The sequence below is a fragment of the Osmia bicornis genome, chromosome 4 (assembly GCF_907164935.1).
Source record: "Osmia bicornis bicornis chromosome 4, iOsmBic2.1, whole genome shotgun sequence".
Taxonomy (NCBI): Eukaryota; Metazoa; Arthropoda; class Insecta; order Hymenoptera; family Megachilidae; genus Osmia; species Osmia bicornis.
Genome location: NC_060219.1, coordinates 10,720,577 through 10,738,849, shown reverse-complemented (window position 1 = coordinate 10,738,849; position 18,273 = coordinate 10,720,577). Strand labels below are relative to the sequence as shown.

Below are 18,273 nucleotides of genomic sequence, written 5' to 3'. Positions count from 1 at the left end.
CAGTAGTTCCTGGCCTGGGGTATCTGCGACCCCAAAAATCATGATTTTTTTAAGAATAAAAACATGTCCGATATTTTGTATCTCTAGTCACTAGTATAGGTTATATTTACCATTCATATAAAAACGCACGTGGTAAATAGGGGTAACATTAATCAACGTGTTTTATTTCAATAATGGCTTTAAAAGCAAAGAAAAAAAGTTTAGCGGACAAGATTAATACATTAGTTACCACGACACCAATTAATTTTGGTTCCGATGACGAGGCTGAAGATACGAAGGCAAAAGTGGTTGAGCGCTATGACGAAAGCGATAATTCGGAGGGTAATTTTCAAGTTTCAGAGATACGTAAACGAAATGTGGATCCTCTGGATCAGATAGACGAAAGGTGAATAAAAAATTTTATTTTTTTATTCTAACCCATTTCGTCAACTAACATTTTTATTTATATTGTAGATACAAAGGTAAGAAAGTTTCAAGAAAGGATGTATATGATAATGAGGATGATAGCATGGAAGAAGAAAGTAAAAATGAAATAAGTGATAATGAAGATGAAGATGAAGATGATGAAGGTAATGATGATGATGATGATGATGATGATGATAATATTGGAGTTGATGATAGTGAATATGAAGATAAAGAAGACAGTAATGAAAGTAATAATTCAAATGACATGAGCTATGATAGTGAAATTGATTTGAAACAAAATTCTGAAGATGAACATAAAAGTATTAGCAGCAAAGAAGAAAAAGATTTTAAAACAATGTCTCATACAAACATGAGAGAAGATATAGATAAAGGCAATTGTGTTCGAAGTCAATTAAAACTTTGGGAAAATATGTTAGAAATAAGAATAAAATTACAGAGATGTTTAAATACAAGCAATCAAATGCCTCAGCATGATGTTTATACAAATTTTAAATCAGATACAGAATATACAAAGAAGGCAGATGAAGCCAAGAGTCAACTAAAAGCATTACTAAACAATATGTTACAGTTGCAAAGTTTTCTGTTAAAACAGTATCCTGAAACAAAGAATCTGTTGACACAAAATAATAAAAGAAAAGCTGAAGAAAACATAGATAAAGAGATGAAAGATTTAGATGATTCAATGGATGAAGAAATTCCTTCTGATACAGAAGATGAAAATGAAGATAAAGACACGTTAGTTCCAGCCGAAAATGTTGCAGATTTTGATGAACATTCGTTCAGGAAAAAATTGAAACTTAATAATTACGAAAAGATATTAAATGACAATCATAAGTTGTATACAGATTATAGAAATTCAGTTATACAGAAATGGAATGAAAAAACAAAGATAGCTACTGGTAAAGTAGGGAAAGCTATGAACGAAACTACCTTGAAGCAAATTGAATTTGCTTTAAGCGATAAAGAAAAAACACGTAAAAAGACCCGATTGAAACGTTCTGAATACAAAATTATTGGCAAGGCAGAAGCAACCGACGATAACGAGGGTAGAAGGGTTCAAGAATATGATTCTGAAATTTATGACGATGACGATTTTTATCATCAACTCTTAAGAGATTTAATCGAATACAAATCAAGCGATATTACGGATCCTATACAACTTAGCAAACAATGGATTCAATTACAAAACATGAGAAGTAAAATGAAAAGAAAAATAGATACTAAAGCTACTAAGGGTAGAAGAATAAGATATAATGTACATAACAAATTAGTCAATTTTATGGCTCCCATTACGGTAAACGATACATGGACGGATCATGCGAAAGATGAATTATATAGCTCTTTGTTTGGTAAAATTAAACCAATGAAAAGGGAAGTAGATCGTTGAGTATACTTTAATAAAAACGTATGACTTGTAGAAATTTTATAATGTAATATAAGAGGAAATTATAGTTGAAGTTGTATAACAAAATAAATATATAATGTATTTATACTTTTAAAAATCGTCATTATGTATGTATGTATAATAGAATATTTTGAATTGCAAATAGTTATTGTTCTCTTTTATAAATAAAATAAATCCACCATTTACTTTTAGTCCCACATTATGTCATGAAATATAAGTAAATATGAAAAAACCTTTATGGTTTGTTCTAGTCCCTCTATAAGCCCAAACAACGTTACAGTCGGTATAGTAAATTCCTTATATTTTTCTCGAATTTATAATTTTTTCATTCATTACTCATACTGCTTTTTGCCTACTTTGCCTGCTAAATTCCCCTTTTAGTCGCCTTTTACGACAGGCAGGAGTTACCGTGGCCGTATTCTGATCCCCGAGCCACAGGGAGTAACTTTTTAGCGCAGGATGAACGTACAATAAAACCAGGATTCTATCTTTGGCGTTTAGCTACTTCATGGTGTAGGTGCATCTGACTTTCTTCCATTTGATTTGACCGGTGATTACGTTCAAGAAAAACAGCAGTAACATGGATTGTAGTTGTCAAAATTCAAACTTTAATGCTAAATATTTACTTGGTCAGTTGAATACAGCCAGAAAAGAAATTAATAATTTGAGGTAGGTAATTATTATAATATTGGTAGGATATTATAATATTGTATTTGTTAATCACATGTAAATATTCTTCATTATTTACAGACAACAAATAAAAAGTCTTCGATACATACATGAAAAGGATATTGATACCATAAAGCATTTATTAGAATCATTCAGAAATGAACCTTCTGCATCACGAACAAAAGTTATAGGTCCAGATGATGTGAAACCTAGTACTAGTACCGATGATGAAGCTATAAAATTAAAGCCTATTGGGGTAATATCTACTTGGTTTCCTAGTAAACGTGGTACTCCTAGACAAACAGGAATTTGTGGAAAAGTACCAGGAAAACTATTATTATATAATTCAGTATTTACTAATCCTGATCATGCGCTTGAAGGACTACAAGATTTTTCACATATGTGGTAAAATAATTTTAGTATAATATCTTTGTCTATCTTTACTTGTTACAATATAATTAATTTGAAATCATCTTTTTTTTCAATAGGGTTTTATTCTACTTCCATAGAAATGATTCAACGCACGTTCGCGCTAAAGTTGCGCCACCAAGATTAAACGGCACAAAAACCGGTGTATTTTCTACCCGTTCTCCTCATCGTCCATGTCCCATCGGTTTAAGTTTAGTAAAGATTACAAGAATAGAGAACCATACAATTTATTTCGAAGGGGTGGATATGGTAGATCAGTCGCCTGTATTGGATATAAAACCTTATATACCTCAATACGATAGTCCGTTAGCTTTCGATAAGTCAAATAACAGATCGCAAGAATCTAGTATAAACGACGCATTGGGATCTATCGAAGAGACTACCAGAAACCAAACCTGTAGCACGTTCAGTGCGAATATCAATGTTGCGGATGAAACAAGGAATCTACTTTCAGATTCTTATTACAGAAAAAGCAGCAGTAAAAGTAGTCAAGAAACAGATATATCTAGAGACGAAGAGATTGCTTTAAGATTGCAAGCTGAGGAATTTCAGAGGAACTCGAATTTTGAAAATTATAACAATGTGAGACATTTTTTTGAATTAAGCGACGTCAATGTGCACAATAATAGCATACTACAACATAATATAGATGTGACAGGAATACATAGATTATCTCAAACATTTACTAACACATTGTCTGATACAAGATCAAGCTTGAATACATCTGTTGGACATAATACAATTTCATCGAATATGGAACAGCAGCCTGAAACTTTAATTGATATAAATAGTAGACTACAAAATATTAACGTTAGTGGTCATACTAATGTTGAGGCGGCATATACGTCAAGAAATAACTATGTAGAAACACATGCATCTCGCTCGAGGCTTTTGGACGGTGCAGACGGACCAAATACCGTTTGCGGTACTGATATAGACTTAATTCAAAGACGATCGTTGAGTTCGAGAATTGATAATTCTCCTATAAGAATGGGAGTGAGAGAAGCTCCTGACGGAGAAGAAGGTTTCGAACCACAAAACCTTATCCCTTCGCAATCATTACCGAATAGTCAAGTAATAAGAACTACGTCAGACAGTAGCTTGCTAGATAGCGCAAATACTAATTTAGTATTCACTTCCGACTCGGGAAACGCTGAAAATAGAGAGGCGGAAACTAATTCTTCATCAGAAGTAAGAATTCCAGATTGGATATCAAGACCTCGAACGCCTCTATGTGTGGTATTTAACGATCGTGCTCTGATTCAATTAAACGAGATTTTAGGAACGAAAATTAATGACCAAAAGGTGGCTATTGAAAATGTACTTCGTGAAGATCCGAGATCGGTGTACCTAAGACAAAGATGGGGTAGTCAGTTTTATACTTTCTTAATTCATGATTTACACATCACTTGTAGATTCGATGATAACAGAGGTATAGTTACAGTTTTTCAAGTTAGACACGCTGGTCGTATTTGCGAATGTGGAGAACTTGAATGGCAATGTTTGGGTCATTCTCCACCACCCTCTTAATGTACATATATCTGTGAATGTGTACATACATTCATATATAACGTATGCATGTGTATTTACTGTAGATAATTTTAGTTCGGTTAATTATTAAATTAACAATAACATCTATGGCAAAACGAATGATTTCGTTTTGTACAGTTTTAGAACTTTTTATATCACATTATTCCATATCATTAATTTTTGATGAATTTTCATTGTTACAACAAAAACTAGTGAAAAATCCATCTCTTTCTTTGAAGTTATTTTTTATATCAAATGTCTAACTTGATAGAACATACAATTATACACGTGTTTTATATCTTTAAACGTTTACCTGATTTTTGATCAAGAGAATGTTGTAAATTATGTTATATAAAATTAGGTAAACCTTTTATTATTTTAATTATGGAATATTTATTGTACAGTTTTAGTATAATTAAACTATCATGTAGTTATGTGTTGCGATATAAAAGTTCCTATATGTTTAGTTTTTATAAACAATGCACAAGTTACGTCAGACATTTTCATATAAAAATAAAATTAATGGTAAAATTTATTTCACTTTTTATAGCATTATCAAAAATGTGTTCTATTCAAATTTTTATATTTTATTTAGGAAATAACGCACAATACGTTTAATACCTTTAATTGTTAAACGTATATACATATGATTCAAGTATACATTCGGATTGTCGCATCCGCACCGGCAGAGAATACCCATGGTTGAATAGGGTGAAACATTACGTCCAGAATTCCAAAATCATTGTAACTTTCATGATTGCATAATCTCTTTAAAGGTACGATCAATGGATTTTGCAACAAATCACTGAAATATACATATATCACAGAATAAATATTACATAAGAAATCATAATGTGAAATAATTGCATATATAAATTATCATCTTACTTGTACACCATTCCATGAGAAACAATGAGACCTTTATCATCAGCGCCAGATGCAAAAAGAGGATATCGTTTGTGAAATGCAACACCTCGAACACCTGTACCGTGTAAACGTAACGTTTGATAAGGCTTTGTGCTTAAATCAAGATCGAACCAAAGCATTTTACGATCGTAAGTGCCTACTAAAACATTATCACCTCCTACAAATATATGAACACAATTATTTAATGCAATTATAGTATTACAAACAGATAAGTTGATAAAACATTTAATCACCAGGATGTATTGCCATTGATGATATCCATTGTGAATTTGATAATAATTTTTTAATCATTTCCTGTTTTACCAAATCGTATATTCGTACGTTTCGTTGAGTCTGTAATTATTTGAATGTAATTATTAAAGTAAAATTTGACTATGATTTATAGAAAATTCTTTACTTACCGCTACGAACAAATAAGGTCTGATTGGATGGAATAACACACACTGTATTAAACCTTTCGACCTATTAAAAGGTAACTGAGATCTCCGTTTTGATAACTGATTTATTAGGACCGATCTATTTTGACCATCTGGCATGACAGTAGCGAAATAATCACCTTTACCGTGCCATGTTACTTGCTTCACTGTTTTAAAGTGATTTAGAATTACCCTAATGCCTTGAGACCAATGTTCACTTTCAGCTTGTTCCCACTGAACAGCAGTTTTCACTCTGTCACTTACTAGCATAAAAAATATACGAGATTATTTCAATTTTAATGCATTTTTATACTATTCCAAAATTCTAAAAATACAATTAGATTGTTATGTAGTAGATACCTATAACATCACTTTGAGGTATTATTTGCAACAACTGATCTGTTTTGCTAATAATCAAGCTATCTCCAACCCCAGGATTTATTAAAAGAACTTTTTTGTCTGCAGCCACTGCTATAAGTGATAGAGATTGATTTGGACACCATGCTACAGATCTGATTATTCCACCACACGGGACCGTTTTTACGCATCTTCCTGTTGCTATTTCCCATACTATAGAATAGTTAATTATATAAATTCATATATTGCTGGGAATCCATACCTCTTCTCCTTTCACTTACTAATAACTTTTATACTTACTTTTCAAATCCATATCATCTCCACCAGAAGCAACATATTGTCCCATCGGTTCAGCGGTAATACTCCTTACCATATCTGCATGACCTTTAAATACCATAGACATTGTTGTAGGAAATGGTTGGAGATCTTTTGGACTAGGTAACTGAGGTACTAAAGCTTCAGGTTCTATTGTTAATCTCATTTTTAGAGCTCTAGGGCACAGATACAGATCCAAACACCTTTGGAATCTTTCTTTAATATATTTAGGATAAGCGGGAACTTCACGAAGTGAATTATACTTTTGCGGAATAAAATGTAATTTTCGTTTCCATGGCGTTCCCTGTAATTTATCCCATTCTTTCAATTCCTTTTTATCAAATAGATACTCTGGCGGAGGATTATAACTTTCTGCGTGTCCAGGTAAATATCTTTTGGGTGGTGGAATATGTTTATGAATACGGCGCATTTCTTCCGATTGATCGTCTGATTGCCATAACATATAAAACTGTGGCTCACTGTTTTTCTGTTGTCTTTCTTTTTCTAGCTCAGCAGTAGATTTCATCCAACCCATTTTAAGCGCATGAACTAATTTTGATACTTTTCTAGCTTCTGGTTTAGACGGTAAAAACGAACGTTTATGTTCCGGAAATTTGCGTACTGGTGTTTTCATTACCTCTGAAGTAAACCACTCGATCCATGGCTATAATTAAGAAAACAAAAATAAAAAACTGAATTCTTAGAAATTATAAGAAATAGAATTCTTATTAAGATATAAATTATTATAAGAACAACTTACAGCATACTCATCAAAAGTTATCTCAGGAATTTTCTGTTTCTGTATCCTGGTTATTAATTCTATGTCTGCTTCACTTAATACAACATCTTGACCAGTTTGAAGATCCTTTATTGTTCTCCAAAAATCTGGATCTTCCATTCGTTTTAAAAAGTTATCTAATTGATCACCTTTTTGAGGTTTTATAATTTTTTTACCATCCCAGTCATAACCAATGTGATCATAAGTATCATACCATTTCATTGGTATATTTCCAACTGTGTTACGAACATCTTCTTCATCAGAACTATCATATTCATATTCATCTACTGGTTGATTTACTACAGATACATTATCTACATTTTCACTACTTTTATTATGTGCAACACCTTTCTTAGTAGTTGTTTTATTCGATTTTTCTGATACATTTTGTTTTAAAGTAGTTTCCCTATTTTTATTTAAACTTAAATTTTTCTTATTTTGTATTTTACTGCTTTGTGCAAGTTTAGGAATATTTGATTTATTGGACTCATCTTTATTTCTTTTTTTAGTTTCTGATGCAACAGATACATTTTTATTATCTATTTTAGACTCTTTTTTAGACTTCAATTGTTGTGATTTCGCAGCAAGATTTTCATTTTTCTTTCCTACATTTTTAATTACATTACTTTGATCAGCAGAACCATCTTCAGAATCATCTTCAGAATCATCTTCAGAATAACTTTCGTCTAAACCTAAATCATCAGAATCTGATTCAAAACTTAATTCATCTTCATCGTCAGATTCAAAAACAATTGGATCTTTTTCAGTATCAGATTCAGGAACATCTTCATTTTCATCTATTTCTTCATCTGTACTTTCATCATTATTATTTACCTCAGCTAACAGTAAATCTTCAGTACCCGAATCCTAAACAATTTTTATTAATATTATTTGAAAAATTTTATTAAGCACTCATTACTCTATAGGTTAGAATACAGAAATAAAATAACATTTTACCGATTCTTCTTCATGTTCAGATTTCATCGAATTCTTTTCTTTTTCCTCAACATTATCCTCAACCTTTAAACTGTTCAACTTTCTCTTTGTTACTCTTTTTCCAGCTTTCATTTTGTTTAAAGTTTAAATACATATATATACACAAATAAAATAAGGTTATGTACCTCTCACATGTCGAAATGACTACAGATCCAACAAGAGTGGACATGTTTTGTTTTCATGGGGTATTGAATGGGTCTCGAGAACGAGCGCCATCTTGTTACGTTAACAGTAACGGTGTAAAACTCAATTCAAATTATAATACCAATTTGGATATGCTATATAAATAAAATATTTCATGTATATACATTTTTCTGTACAAAATATTATTAAGATTCATACATTATACTTTAAATTGGCTATATCACTATATTATATTTTGTTTGTTGAGCAGTATTAGGAGGTGTGGTAGTTGGATGAATATGAACAGGCAAATCCCAAATCATTGTTTCAACATCTAACGTCAATGGACCCTGCCAATTCATAGTATTTTTGTTGGGCGTTTCTATCAGTTTAGATGTTGTAACAAATTCAAAGTGTAATCTCCATTTTAGAGTCATCAAGTCAGTGGTAAAATCTGGAGTTACATGTAATGGTATGGGTAGTACCAAGTGAGAGTACTTTAAACCCATACACATTTCATGATGCTTATTGTAACTAACTAAAGTAGGAGCTGTATTCTTTCCTCGTCTGTAGTCCTCTGAGATATGTTCTTCTGACTGTAATGCAACAGATACTTGTGCACAGGAAACAGTAGCATTTGAAAAATCAAATGTTCCAACTATGTCCTCCCCAAGTTTGTAAGAATTTTTAAAAAGGCAGAATCTTACAACGCGTCCTCGTCCGTTAGTAATATTATAAAAATTCGGACTACGTCTTGCAGTTAAATTCTAAATAAAATCAAATGGTAATTAATCTTACTTTCATAAAAATGCATAAATCTTTTGACAGATTTAACAAACCTGAAGAGTTTGCAATGCAACATCTAAAGAAGTTTCTCTGTGTTGTGTTTCCATGAATGGATTATTAGGACTTAAATCAACACTATCATTACAAGCAGTCACCTCAGGTAGCTCTGTTGAAATTGTAATGGTTAAATGATATGTAACATGTTTCTTCAAAACAAATGTATCGATCTTACCACTTAAAGAAAGTACTCTGAATGGAACTCTTAGCAATTTTATAGCTGTATTTACTCTTTGAGTTCCAACTGTGATTTTATAGGAATACTTCACTGCATGTCCTCTATAAGATGGAGGTGCATCACTTGGAATTATTTCTCTATAGATATCTACAAAATTTAAATATATAATCTCATGATCTTAATAAGTACTACATATTTCTTTTAAGGACTCACATGTTTTACTTTCACCAGGAGACAATCTCAAATCACAGAACAAAATTTTGGGTTTTGTATTTAATACAACATGGCCATTATCCTGTTGCCACGGTGCAAATGTTGTATCTGTAAAATACTTATTATAAAGAATAAACTGACAAATTTTATTAATTTCATTAACTTACTTGCATTAATAGCTACTAATCGGGCTGTAGTATTCAATTTTTCTGAGACCACAAGTTTACTATTTGTTGAACATTGGCAATGAACTTGAGCACTAGCCCATGCAAGACTCTCAAAGATATCACTAAAATTATTTATAATTCATATGTAGAAATTTGATTTAAATTTTATGAAAAATAAATTAATGATATTACCTATTACTTTGAGATATTTGATGAATTGGATTTGGTGGGTTACTGAATGTAACTAAACATTCTATAACTTCTCCAGAAAAATATACAGGTCCCCTAATTAATTTTGCCGTTATTTCAATCATGATGATTATTATTATTATTATTAGTAAGTAACTTGTCAGATGTCAAACCATATGGGGTTATGGCCACAATGGCACAATCGAGCTGCGCGAAATGATACTATTCTCTCGTGAAATTTAATTATTTATTATTTTGACACATTATAAAATTATGTGATGGATGATTTATAAAAAGAAATTTTTGTTACAGAGATATATCACCCTGTCAAAATGTATTTTTACGAATAAAGGGGTGAAACAACCTATCAAAACATATTCAATCTTTGTAACCTTTAAAACAGTAGAATAATGATAAAAATAAATACATGTGAAATTGTTAATCAGGTTGATAATAAATGTTTAACCCTTTACGTGGAATGGTTAAATTCACATTTTAAAATAATATTGTTAGAGCCAACAATGCCACCGCTAAGTGGTGAGGTTTGTATACATCTAGTTTAATTTGAATTTTGTATTTTTGATAGTTTGGAAATCTTTTTAATAAAATACAGTTTGATATTGCAGATGGTTGCTGAAGATATTGATTACTTTTGCAAGGAATTAGATAAATCATCTGATGAATATCTACAAGAAACAAAAAATATATTCTGTGGCAAAGATGAAGAAATTCAATTTTATATTCAAGATGACATACTGAGATGGGAAAAAAAGAAAACATGGACTCTTGGAAAAATTACTTTGTGCCCTGTTTTAGATATCAAAGTTTTTTCTGAAGCTTTTCAACAGTTATTAAAATTGTATCAAAGTATTCAAGATAAAATAGGCACATTAGAAAGGGAAAACAAAAGTCTAAGAGATACAAATGCAGACTTACTTTCCAAGATTAACAAAATGGTAGAATGTAAAGCTACTATGGAGCAGGATCTTTATAAAAAATTTATATTGATCTTAAATTCAAAGAAAAAAAGGATAAGGGAGCTAGAGGCTGTAATAAAAGAGAAACAAAATACTGCAGAATCAGTTTTTGATGCACATACAGATGAAGGCGAAGAATCGGAGGATGACGATCAGAAACCTGACGATAATCGTATTAAAATTAAAAAACGAAAATCTCTTAATAATGACAATCCTGAAAGTACTCAGAAAGCTAGGAAAAAAAATTCTATTGTAAATAAGAATCACATTGATAATAATGAAACAATTCATAAAACAACTGTTAATAAAGTTTGTACAATGTATAAAGCACATTCTATAAATTATTCTACAGCATCAAGAAATGAGAACATTCCTGAAGAACCAGGATGTAGCTTTACAACCAAATCACCAAGAAGTAGTTTAAATTTTGTTGAAGAAGAATCTGGGGACGAATTATTTTCGTAATGACGGAAAATTATTCTTTATTATTTATTATGAAAATTGTGCAATTATTAATCAAAATTTACGTATGTTTTATACGTAGCCAAAGTTATTGAAAATAATTTATTGATTTATATTATTAATTGTACAAAATATGTTGTAAGATAAGGCAATTTTATATAATAATAGCAATAGCTTTAAATTCGGATGATAAATGCTATTATGTAATGTAATTGTTACAAAAATAAGTTCAATTTTGTACATAAATATAATAATTGTATAAAAATAGAACTATTTTCTACGTTAAAATGACTTTTAAATTAATTACGGCATTGGAATTTTTTTCCAGTATAGTTTATAATTAAATTTTGATTTTATTTCCTGAGATTATGTTTGAACATCAGACCACGGATATATTAAAATATTATATACATAAATTACCTAAGTATATATATAAAAATACTATGACAAATCTTGAAAGAGAATCTTATAAATCTGGACGAAGTTGAAGCTTGTCTTTTAATTATTCTAGCGTAAAAATGATTAATGTCGTGTTTCGTAAGGAAATTGTCGGTCGTCTTGTTCTGTTGGTACTCGAGGATGAATAGGCGGAGATAACGTAGCTGAAGTAGGATTAACAAAAGGTGTATGATAGTCATAACGATAATAAGCAAACGATTCCCATCGTGGAGGATGCTGTACATCAAAGGATGTACTTGAAGTAACCGACGTGCTGGTAGGATAATAACCTCTTTCAGGTACATTTGGAACATAACTATATTGTGGTTCTAAAAGGCTTTGTAAATGACGTATATATGTTATCGCGTGCCTTAGTGACTCAATTTTTGAAAGTTTCTTCCCGGGTGGTTTGCATATCGGTAATTTTGAGCGTAAAAGTTCGAAAGCACGATTCATATCACGCATTCTTGTTCGTTCACGATCGCAGGCTGACTTTTTGTAATCTGAAAATATTTAATAATACTTTACTTTAATATCGTGCCTTTTCCTTTTTATCATTGAACATTTATTATCAAAAAGCCATGACAAATTCAAATAATAAAGTAGGTAATCGATAGTCTCGCGCCAATCGATAGAAGCGCGGGAAAAGATTCAAATTTAAAACACTAATTCTTGTGTTACCTTTCTCAGTTTGTGATGGTTCTCTTTGTACAGATTTAATGTTAGTTTCATGAAGAATTTCCAAATGTGGATGAGTATTAATTACTTCTGGTTCGGGTACTCTTATTACGAACACCCGATCACTATTTTGATGGCGTTCTTCAAAGTTTCCATCCTGCCATGATTTCCTTCCTGATTGTCGACGGGGTACGCTTGAATTTTCTTCAAACAAATTTAATTTATAACAACATTTTTCAAAGACCGATCGAATTCTATACAATATTTGTCAATAAATATACCTGATCCTTTTTTTATCAACTGATCCTGCAAATATTGTCCGACAGGGGATAACTTTGTTGTTGAATTTTCTCCTTGTTTCAATATTTCTTGTTGTTGTTGTTGCTGTTTAGAGTTTTTGTCTAGATCCAATAATATTGGCGAGTGAGTACAATCCTCGTTATTGCTATCATTTTCGGACTAAAAAGGCATTACCTTATGTTAATTATTTTCTACGCAATAATCAGTATCTCGCTTCTTAATTATAGTTAAAAGCTATTATAATATATCATGTTAAGCTGTGTAATTTGAAAATTAATAATTACTGCAATGTCCTCCAAATGTCTTGACAATTATATTTAAATACAGAATATAATTTTTTCTTTGTTCTTTCTAGACAAAGGGGTTGAAAGCTGTTACCTCGTTTCTTGACAATTCGTTAGTGTATTCTTCCGAATCCATGCCACAAAATCGATCACTGGTGAATCCTTGCTTTTTTTTTTCTCCCGAATACTTTGTCCAAGAAGAAGCTAAGGGCACTGTCGATCCACCTTCTTCGAGAAACTTTCCTAAGGTATATATCACATGCGACTGTCGAACACGTTTGTCGTCGGATAAGATGTGGATCGGTCACAGACAGTCGTTATTAATGTTAATTTTATCCATTTATTAAGTATTCAGGTGTTCAAACAGAGGTTCCCAATTCACGGAGATAAACATCTCCGTCTATGCGACTATAAGTCAACAGGGATGAGCCATAATCCTCCGCCAAGAATACTTCAAATCAATTTCTATAGTCATACAATTTTAATAATAACATTTTTTAACTTTATTCTTTGTCTTTCAAAATGTACCATTGAACTTCGTCGTAATTTGAGAATCTGAAATGATTAACAGCCGAAGTGCAACAGTGTATTCGGGAGGTAAAGGGGTATGCCTAACTAAAAACTTAAAAATTGTTGAAGTAAAGCATGTATGATGTATTAAAATAAACACACACTTTTGTAGGGATTAAAAAATGTATATATCATCCCCCTATGGATGAGTAAATTTTCACTTTTCAGTCTCCATCGTGGGGGGCATCGTATCAGCTAATTGAGAACCACTGGGATGATCGGAATAAAAGTGGGAATACAAACATCGTAACATAATAGACGCCCGTCCGATGGAAATACTAATGAGACGAACCGTGCAAGTATAACGGATTGCAAAGAATAGCGATCGCTTTTTAAGATGCAGCGGAAAGTGTTTGACTTCGGATGAAAATTGAACATCCGTTTTCGTGAAAAGGACCGATAAGACCATTGACGTAACTAGATAGGGATTAGAATGAACTCCTTTCGCCGGAAATTATTAAAACAAGTGGGAAAACATTCTTCGGTTAACAGAAATTAATATTTAAGTAAAAAGGCTGTATGCAACACAATTATCTTGTTAATACACAATATTTTTAGTTGCTGTCCCCTTTATGACTTTTTACTGTCTATTTAGTATTATAAGTGATATTCATAGTGTTATAAGTATCGTAAATAACATTTATAGTGCATAAATGTCGAGGGGTGAGTCGATCGCTGTGTGCCGTAACATTCAACTGTTGACAATCGGGCATGCGATATCGCATGATAATTGATATCATTAAATATGTTTGCGTTCAAAAGTAATTTATCGTTAAACTTATTTTCTTATTCTGAGCGTAGTCTTGTTATGTATTTTGAATGATGTCAAAGTTTCACCGCCATCTTATGACGTCTTCCGGAAACCACTAGGGAACCAGCCGAGTGAGCATGCTCAGAATATGTTTTGTATTTACATTATATAGAAAGGCTATATAGGAGAAAAGTAAGTACGTTGTAGAATGATAGCTGAAGATCGTGGTAATGTCAGCAATAATTCGTTACAATAACATTTAAAATACGACAAGAATCAAGTTAAATATCGCAATAATTCGTATTTAACAGTACCAAGAAACAACCGGCATGGAAGCGGATACAACTCGACAAGATATGCAAGCAGATATGCGGGCAAAATTTAAAGAGGTTCGTAAGATTTTGGACGATCATGAAAAATTTACTAATGAAAGGGAACCATATAAAATAAAGTATCAAGCTATTGAAGTTTTGATGGGAATGGAAACGGATCTCACTAATGCTTTAACAAATGTGCCAGAAGAACAACTAAGTATGGAGGTAATAATGCTTGCAGTGGTACATTTAAATCTTGGTATACTACACACTGACACGGAAGAATTAAAGGCAGGTGAAGAACAATTTATGAAATGTATAAAATTATTGAAAAACAAAGAGTTGGAACCGGAAGCAATTTTACCTGTATTAAGTGCTCTTAATCAGTTAGGCATTATATGGTCTCAATGGAATCAACCTGAAAAGGCAAAAAGCTTCTTAGATCAAGCTGAACAGATTTACAATGATTTCAAAAATATGAATCGTCAGTGTAGAGATCCTGTTAACATGGCACAAAATTTTGGCATTGAAGAAGTGAAAAATGAATTAAGTGCTAAAGAAGTACTTGAAAAAATTCATACTTTAACATTATATTATTTAGCTCAGATATATAGTTCTTTAAAAGACCATTGCAAGTCTGCTATATATTGTCACATGACTTTACGTAGACAGTTAGGTCATAAGAATATAGCGCAAGACTTAGATTACATTGATTGGGCTTTAAATACAGCTACATTGTCACAGTATTTTATGGAAAACGATACATTTTTTCAAGCAAGGCATCATTTAGCAGCTGCATCTTATGTACTTGAAATATATGAAAATATACTGAAAAAGAAACTTGAAGATAACAAAGAGAGCGAAGCGGTTGCGGCGGAATGGGAGACTTTTAAACATAGAAGCGCAGACGTTGCTAGATGTTGGGCTAAGTATGGAATTTTACTTATGTGCTTATCAAAACAAAGACTTCTACAGGAAACTGAAACGGATAAAAAAAATCAGTCGGATAATAAGGATTCCTCGAAATTAAAAATAATCGACGATTTAAAGTTTGATGTTTTAGAAAAGGACATAGAGCCGATCGTGAATCAAATTACTGATAAATATTTATTAACTTTTGATGACGCAAGATTAGTATTTATAAATGTTCAAAAGTGGTTAGAGCAAGCAAAGTCATATTACACCTTAGAAAATCATGCTTCTGATCATATACAAATTATACAAGACATTTCTCAGGCATACAGATATCTAGCATTTTTCGAAGAACAAGAAGATAGACAAGCAAAGATGCATAAAAGGAGAATAGACATTCTGGAAAACGTTATCAAGGAATTAAATCCTCAATATTACAAAAGTGCTTGCAGACAAATTTGGATCGAGCTAGGGGAAGCTTATTCAGAGATCCTGGATATAAAACTTGATCGTCTAAGAGCTTCTAATGAAAATCCGGCACCGCAGGCATTGACAAAAATTAATAATTTAGCAAAAAATGCTATAAAGAATTTTGAAAACTTTTTCGATTCCATAGAAAATCGCAATTCTGATTCTGGAATGAAACCGTTTCCTGACGATCTAATGCAACCGGCATTAATCGCTTATTTTCATCTTGGTAGATTGTACAATAAGATAATAACTCCTGATAAAGCAATTCAGTTAGAAAATACTCAAAACAGTCTAAACGCATATAAATTTGTAGTCGATTATTGTGAGAAATATCCTAAAGCAGCGGAGTTAATGCATGTTGAATTAAATCTTTGCAAAGAGTTAGTGAACTTGTTACCAATGAAAATAAGCAGGTTACAAGAAACAAGTAGGCTACAATGAATTAATAGAATTATAAAATTCCTTTCGAGCATGATTTGATGCGCGCGCATTTTTGAAGATACTCATTTTTCATAACAATTAATTATTTCTATTTAATTCTGAACAATTTTATATTTCTTCGTTCATTTATGAGACGATTTAATATCTATTATGTATTATAAAAAATATAATGTACATTGTATTTTATTTTATTTCAAACTGAACCTTGTATTATATTTTTTTAATAATAAATAAAAAAATGTATTACTTAATTTAGCTGATGTTGCTTCTGAATTCCTTAATTTAAAAAAAATTAAGGCAACAGGTATGTATTAAATGTTACTATCATAAGATAATTTTGTATTTATTTCATACAACAAAAAATCACTTCTTTTCCACTTTTTTGTTTGCTCCTGTAGTTTTTACTTTCTTAACCTTCTTTTTTATTCTATAGAATGCGTCCGTTCGTAATTTATTTCGAATTTGTCTTGCTTTTCTTAACTTAAAGCGGTCAAAATCACTCAATTCCAGACGCTAAAATTGAATAAAACGTACGTGTTATTTGTTACTTATAAAATAAATATTACGAAAAATGAAAGAAATACAAAATTAATATTCACCTTCTTCTTAGCTTCAACTTTTCTTGCCCACATAGTTTCTTTCCAGAGGTCACTGATCTTTGCAGCATCCCAAGCTTTACGTACAACGCGAGTGGATCCAGTATATGGGAAATTTAATCGGAATTTAGTTAGATGCAGCTGATTTAACCTCATCTCACAACGTGGAACACTTGTGGAGGGACCATCAACCAAAACCTACAAATGTTATATTAACTTATTACAATGTTTACTATATATCCGCTACAAAATAGTTTTAAATTTTGATATCAGCTGAAAATATTGGCATCAGTTAAACATCAGCCGGCAATTCCTATCAAGATATTGGATCATCATTAAGTGAAGCGAATGAAATACAAGTACAAAAAAATGTTAATTAACGAACATTTTTATACATTTGTATAATTATCTTACCCGATTTTGATCAATGATATCTACGATTGTAACCAATTTACCCAGGTGCGGGCCATCGCTCACGTAAGCCACGCGGCCAGATTCAACGAATCTTTCGAACGGCTATAAAAAGAAAATTATTTAAATTATTAATTTAATTTATAAAATTGTAAGATTAGCGATTATTTAAACTCATATGTACAACTGTTTACAAAGGCAAGAACTTTCCTACCATGTGGTTGAGAACTGAAGTAAGTACAAGGTTAGATTAAATATTGTTAACTTTTGAAACATTGTGTAAAAGTATATAAATGAAATCAATGTATGTAATTAATAAAAATGAATTTTCTATTGAAATAGCAAATTTTAAGTCAACGCCGTAAATTATACGCGTGTAATAACGATAAGTTCCAAACCACACTGCACTTACCATGATTTTCCGGAAGCAAAAGGCCTATACACTCCATAACCGGATGATGTGCCAACAATACCAACTGTTAATAAAAATATGTTTCTAATGTAGCGATCGCTACGTGGAAACCCGTCTTGTATTATTCGTTCAATGAGAGAGTCTGCGCAAGCGCCTCGTGGCACGAGCGGTATATTCAGTGGTCTTATACATATATTATTTTATAATTAAATTGGAACAAATCCAATTGAATTTGTATGGGTTTGTATCAAAATTATTGATACAGCTTTTTGCTTCACGGCCAAGTTTTTCGGAA

The 18,273-nt window shown here is 31.5% G+C and overlaps 8 protein-coding genes across 12 annotated transcripts; 4 read left to right on the top strand and 4 right to left on the bottom strand.

Moving 5' to 3' along the window:
* The first annotated feature begins 66 nt into the window (after positions 1 to 66).
* LOC114875587 (protein AATF) lies at positions 67 to 1,911 on the top strand. The gene is made up of 2 exons (XM_029186027.2): positions 67 to 385; positions 454 to 1,911. The coding sequence occupies exons 1-2, from the start codon at positions 174 to 176 to the stop codon at positions 1,811 to 1,813; spliced, it is 1,572 nt and encodes a 523-aa protein (XP_029041860.2). The 5' UTR covers positions 67 to 173; the 3' UTR covers positions 1,814 to 1,911.
* Positions 1,912 to 2,031: 120 nt separating this feature from the next.
* On the top strand, positions 2,032 to 4,940 carry LOC114875573. The gene is made up of 3 exons (XM_029185991.2): positions 2,032 to 2,500; positions 2,582 to 2,905; positions 2,989 to 4,940. Exons 1-3 carry the CDS (start codon positions 2,412 to 2,414, stop codon positions 4,457 to 4,459), a joined length of 1,884 nt encoding a protein of 627 aa, XP_029041824.2. The 5' UTR covers positions 2,032 to 2,411; the 3' UTR covers positions 4,460 to 4,940.
* Positions 4,941 to 5,068: 128 nt separating this feature from the next.
* Positions 5,069 to 8,466, bottom strand: LOC114875567 (ribosome biogenesis protein BOP1 homolog). The gene is made up of 8 exons (XM_029185978.2): positions 8,210 to 8,466; positions 7,235 to 8,119; positions 6,460 to 7,138; positions 6,163 to 6,372; positions 5,788 to 6,065; positions 5,620 to 5,719; positions 5,348 to 5,543; positions 5,069 to 5,264 (listed from the first exon to the last, which is right to left on the bottom strand). The coding sequence occupies exons 1-8, from the start codon at positions 8,318 to 8,320 to the stop codon at positions 5,111 to 5,113; spliced, it is 2,613 nt and encodes an 870-aa protein (XP_029041811.2). The 5' UTR covers positions 8,321 to 8,466; the 3' UTR covers positions 5,069 to 5,110.
* An 87-nt stretch (positions 8,467 to 8,553) lies between these two features.
* On the bottom strand, positions 8,554 to 10,102 carry LOC114875594 (RAB6A-GEF complex partner protein 2). Of its 3 annotated transcripts, none has more exons than XM_029186040.2 (6): positions 9,965 to 10,102; positions 9,773 to 9,894; positions 9,606 to 9,713; positions 9,390 to 9,539; positions 9,211 to 9,323; positions 8,554 to 9,138 (listed from the first exon to the last, which is right to left on the bottom strand). In XM_029186040.2, exons 1-6 carry the CDS (start codon positions 10,084 to 10,086, stop codon positions 8,608 to 8,610), a joined length of 1,146 nt encoding a protein of 381 aa, XP_029041873.1. In that variant the 5' UTR covers positions 10,087 to 10,102; the 3' UTR covers positions 8,554 to 8,607. The 3 variants fall into 3 exon arrangements, with proteins under 3 accessions (XP_029041873.1, XP_046141546.1, XP_029041593.1); XM_046285590.1 differs by having other exon boundaries at positions 9,393 to 9,539; XM_029185760.2 differs by having other exon boundaries at positions 9,211 to 9,539.
* Positions 10,103 to 10,366: 264 nt separating this feature from the next.
* Positions 10,367 to 11,688, top strand: LOC114875469 (DNA repair protein xrcc4-like). The gene is made up of 2 exons (XM_029185781.2): positions 10,367 to 10,503; positions 10,588 to 11,688. Exons 1-2 carry the CDS (start codon positions 10,372 to 10,374, stop codon positions 11,401 to 11,403), a joined length of 948 nt encoding a protein of 315 aa, XP_029041614.2. The 5' UTR covers positions 10,367 to 10,371; the 3' UTR covers positions 11,404 to 11,688.
* Positions 11,688 to 13,435, bottom strand: LOC114875604 (achaete-scute complex protein T8). Its single transcript, XM_029186067.2, has 4 exons — positions 13,195 to 13,435; positions 12,798 to 12,975; positions 12,520 to 12,720; positions 11,688 to 12,341 (listed from the first exon to the last, which is right to left on the bottom strand). The coding sequence occupies exons 1-4, from the start codon at positions 13,234 to 13,236 to the stop codon at positions 11,923 to 11,925; spliced, it is 840 nt and encodes a 279-aa protein (XP_029041900.2). The 5' UTR covers positions 13,237 to 13,435; the 3' UTR covers positions 11,688 to 11,922.
* A 37-nt stretch (positions 13,436 to 13,472) lies between these two features.
* LOC114875442 (KIF-binding protein) lies at positions 13,473 to 16,915 on the top strand. Of its 2 annotated transcripts, none has more exons than XM_029185726.2 (2): positions 13,473 to 14,613; positions 14,733 to 16,915. In XM_029185726.2, the coding sequence occupies exon 2, from the start codon at positions 14,751 to 14,753 to the stop codon at positions 16,557 to 16,559; it is 1,809 nt and encodes a 602-aa protein (XP_029041559.2). In that variant the 5' UTR covers positions 13,473 to 14,613; positions 14,733 to 14,750; the 3' UTR covers positions 16,560 to 16,915. The 2 variants fall into 2 exon arrangements, with proteins under 2 accessions (XP_029041559.2, XP_029041569.2); XM_029185736.2 differs by lacking the exon at positions 13,473 to 14,613 and adding an exon at positions 14,630 to 14,648.
* On the bottom strand, positions 16,887 to 18,079 carry LOC114875476 (60S ribosomal protein L14). 2 transcript variants are annotated; one of them, XM_029185811.2, is made up of 4 exons: positions 17,979 to 18,079; positions 17,570 to 17,671; positions 17,159 to 17,353; positions 16,887 to 17,072 (listed from the first exon to the last, which is right to left on the bottom strand). In XM_029185811.2, the coding sequence occupies exons 1-4, from the start codon at positions 17,979 to 17,981 to the stop codon at positions 16,923 to 16,925; spliced, it is 450 nt and encodes a 149-aa protein (XP_029041644.1). In that variant the 5' UTR covers positions 17,982 to 18,079; the 3' UTR covers positions 16,887 to 16,922. The 2 variants fall into 2 exon arrangements, with proteins under 2 accessions (XP_029041644.1, XP_029041652.1); XM_029185819.2 differs by lacking the exon at positions 17,979 to 18,079 and adding an exon at positions 17,781 to 17,801.
* Positions 18,080 to 18,273: the final 194 nt, after the last annotated feature.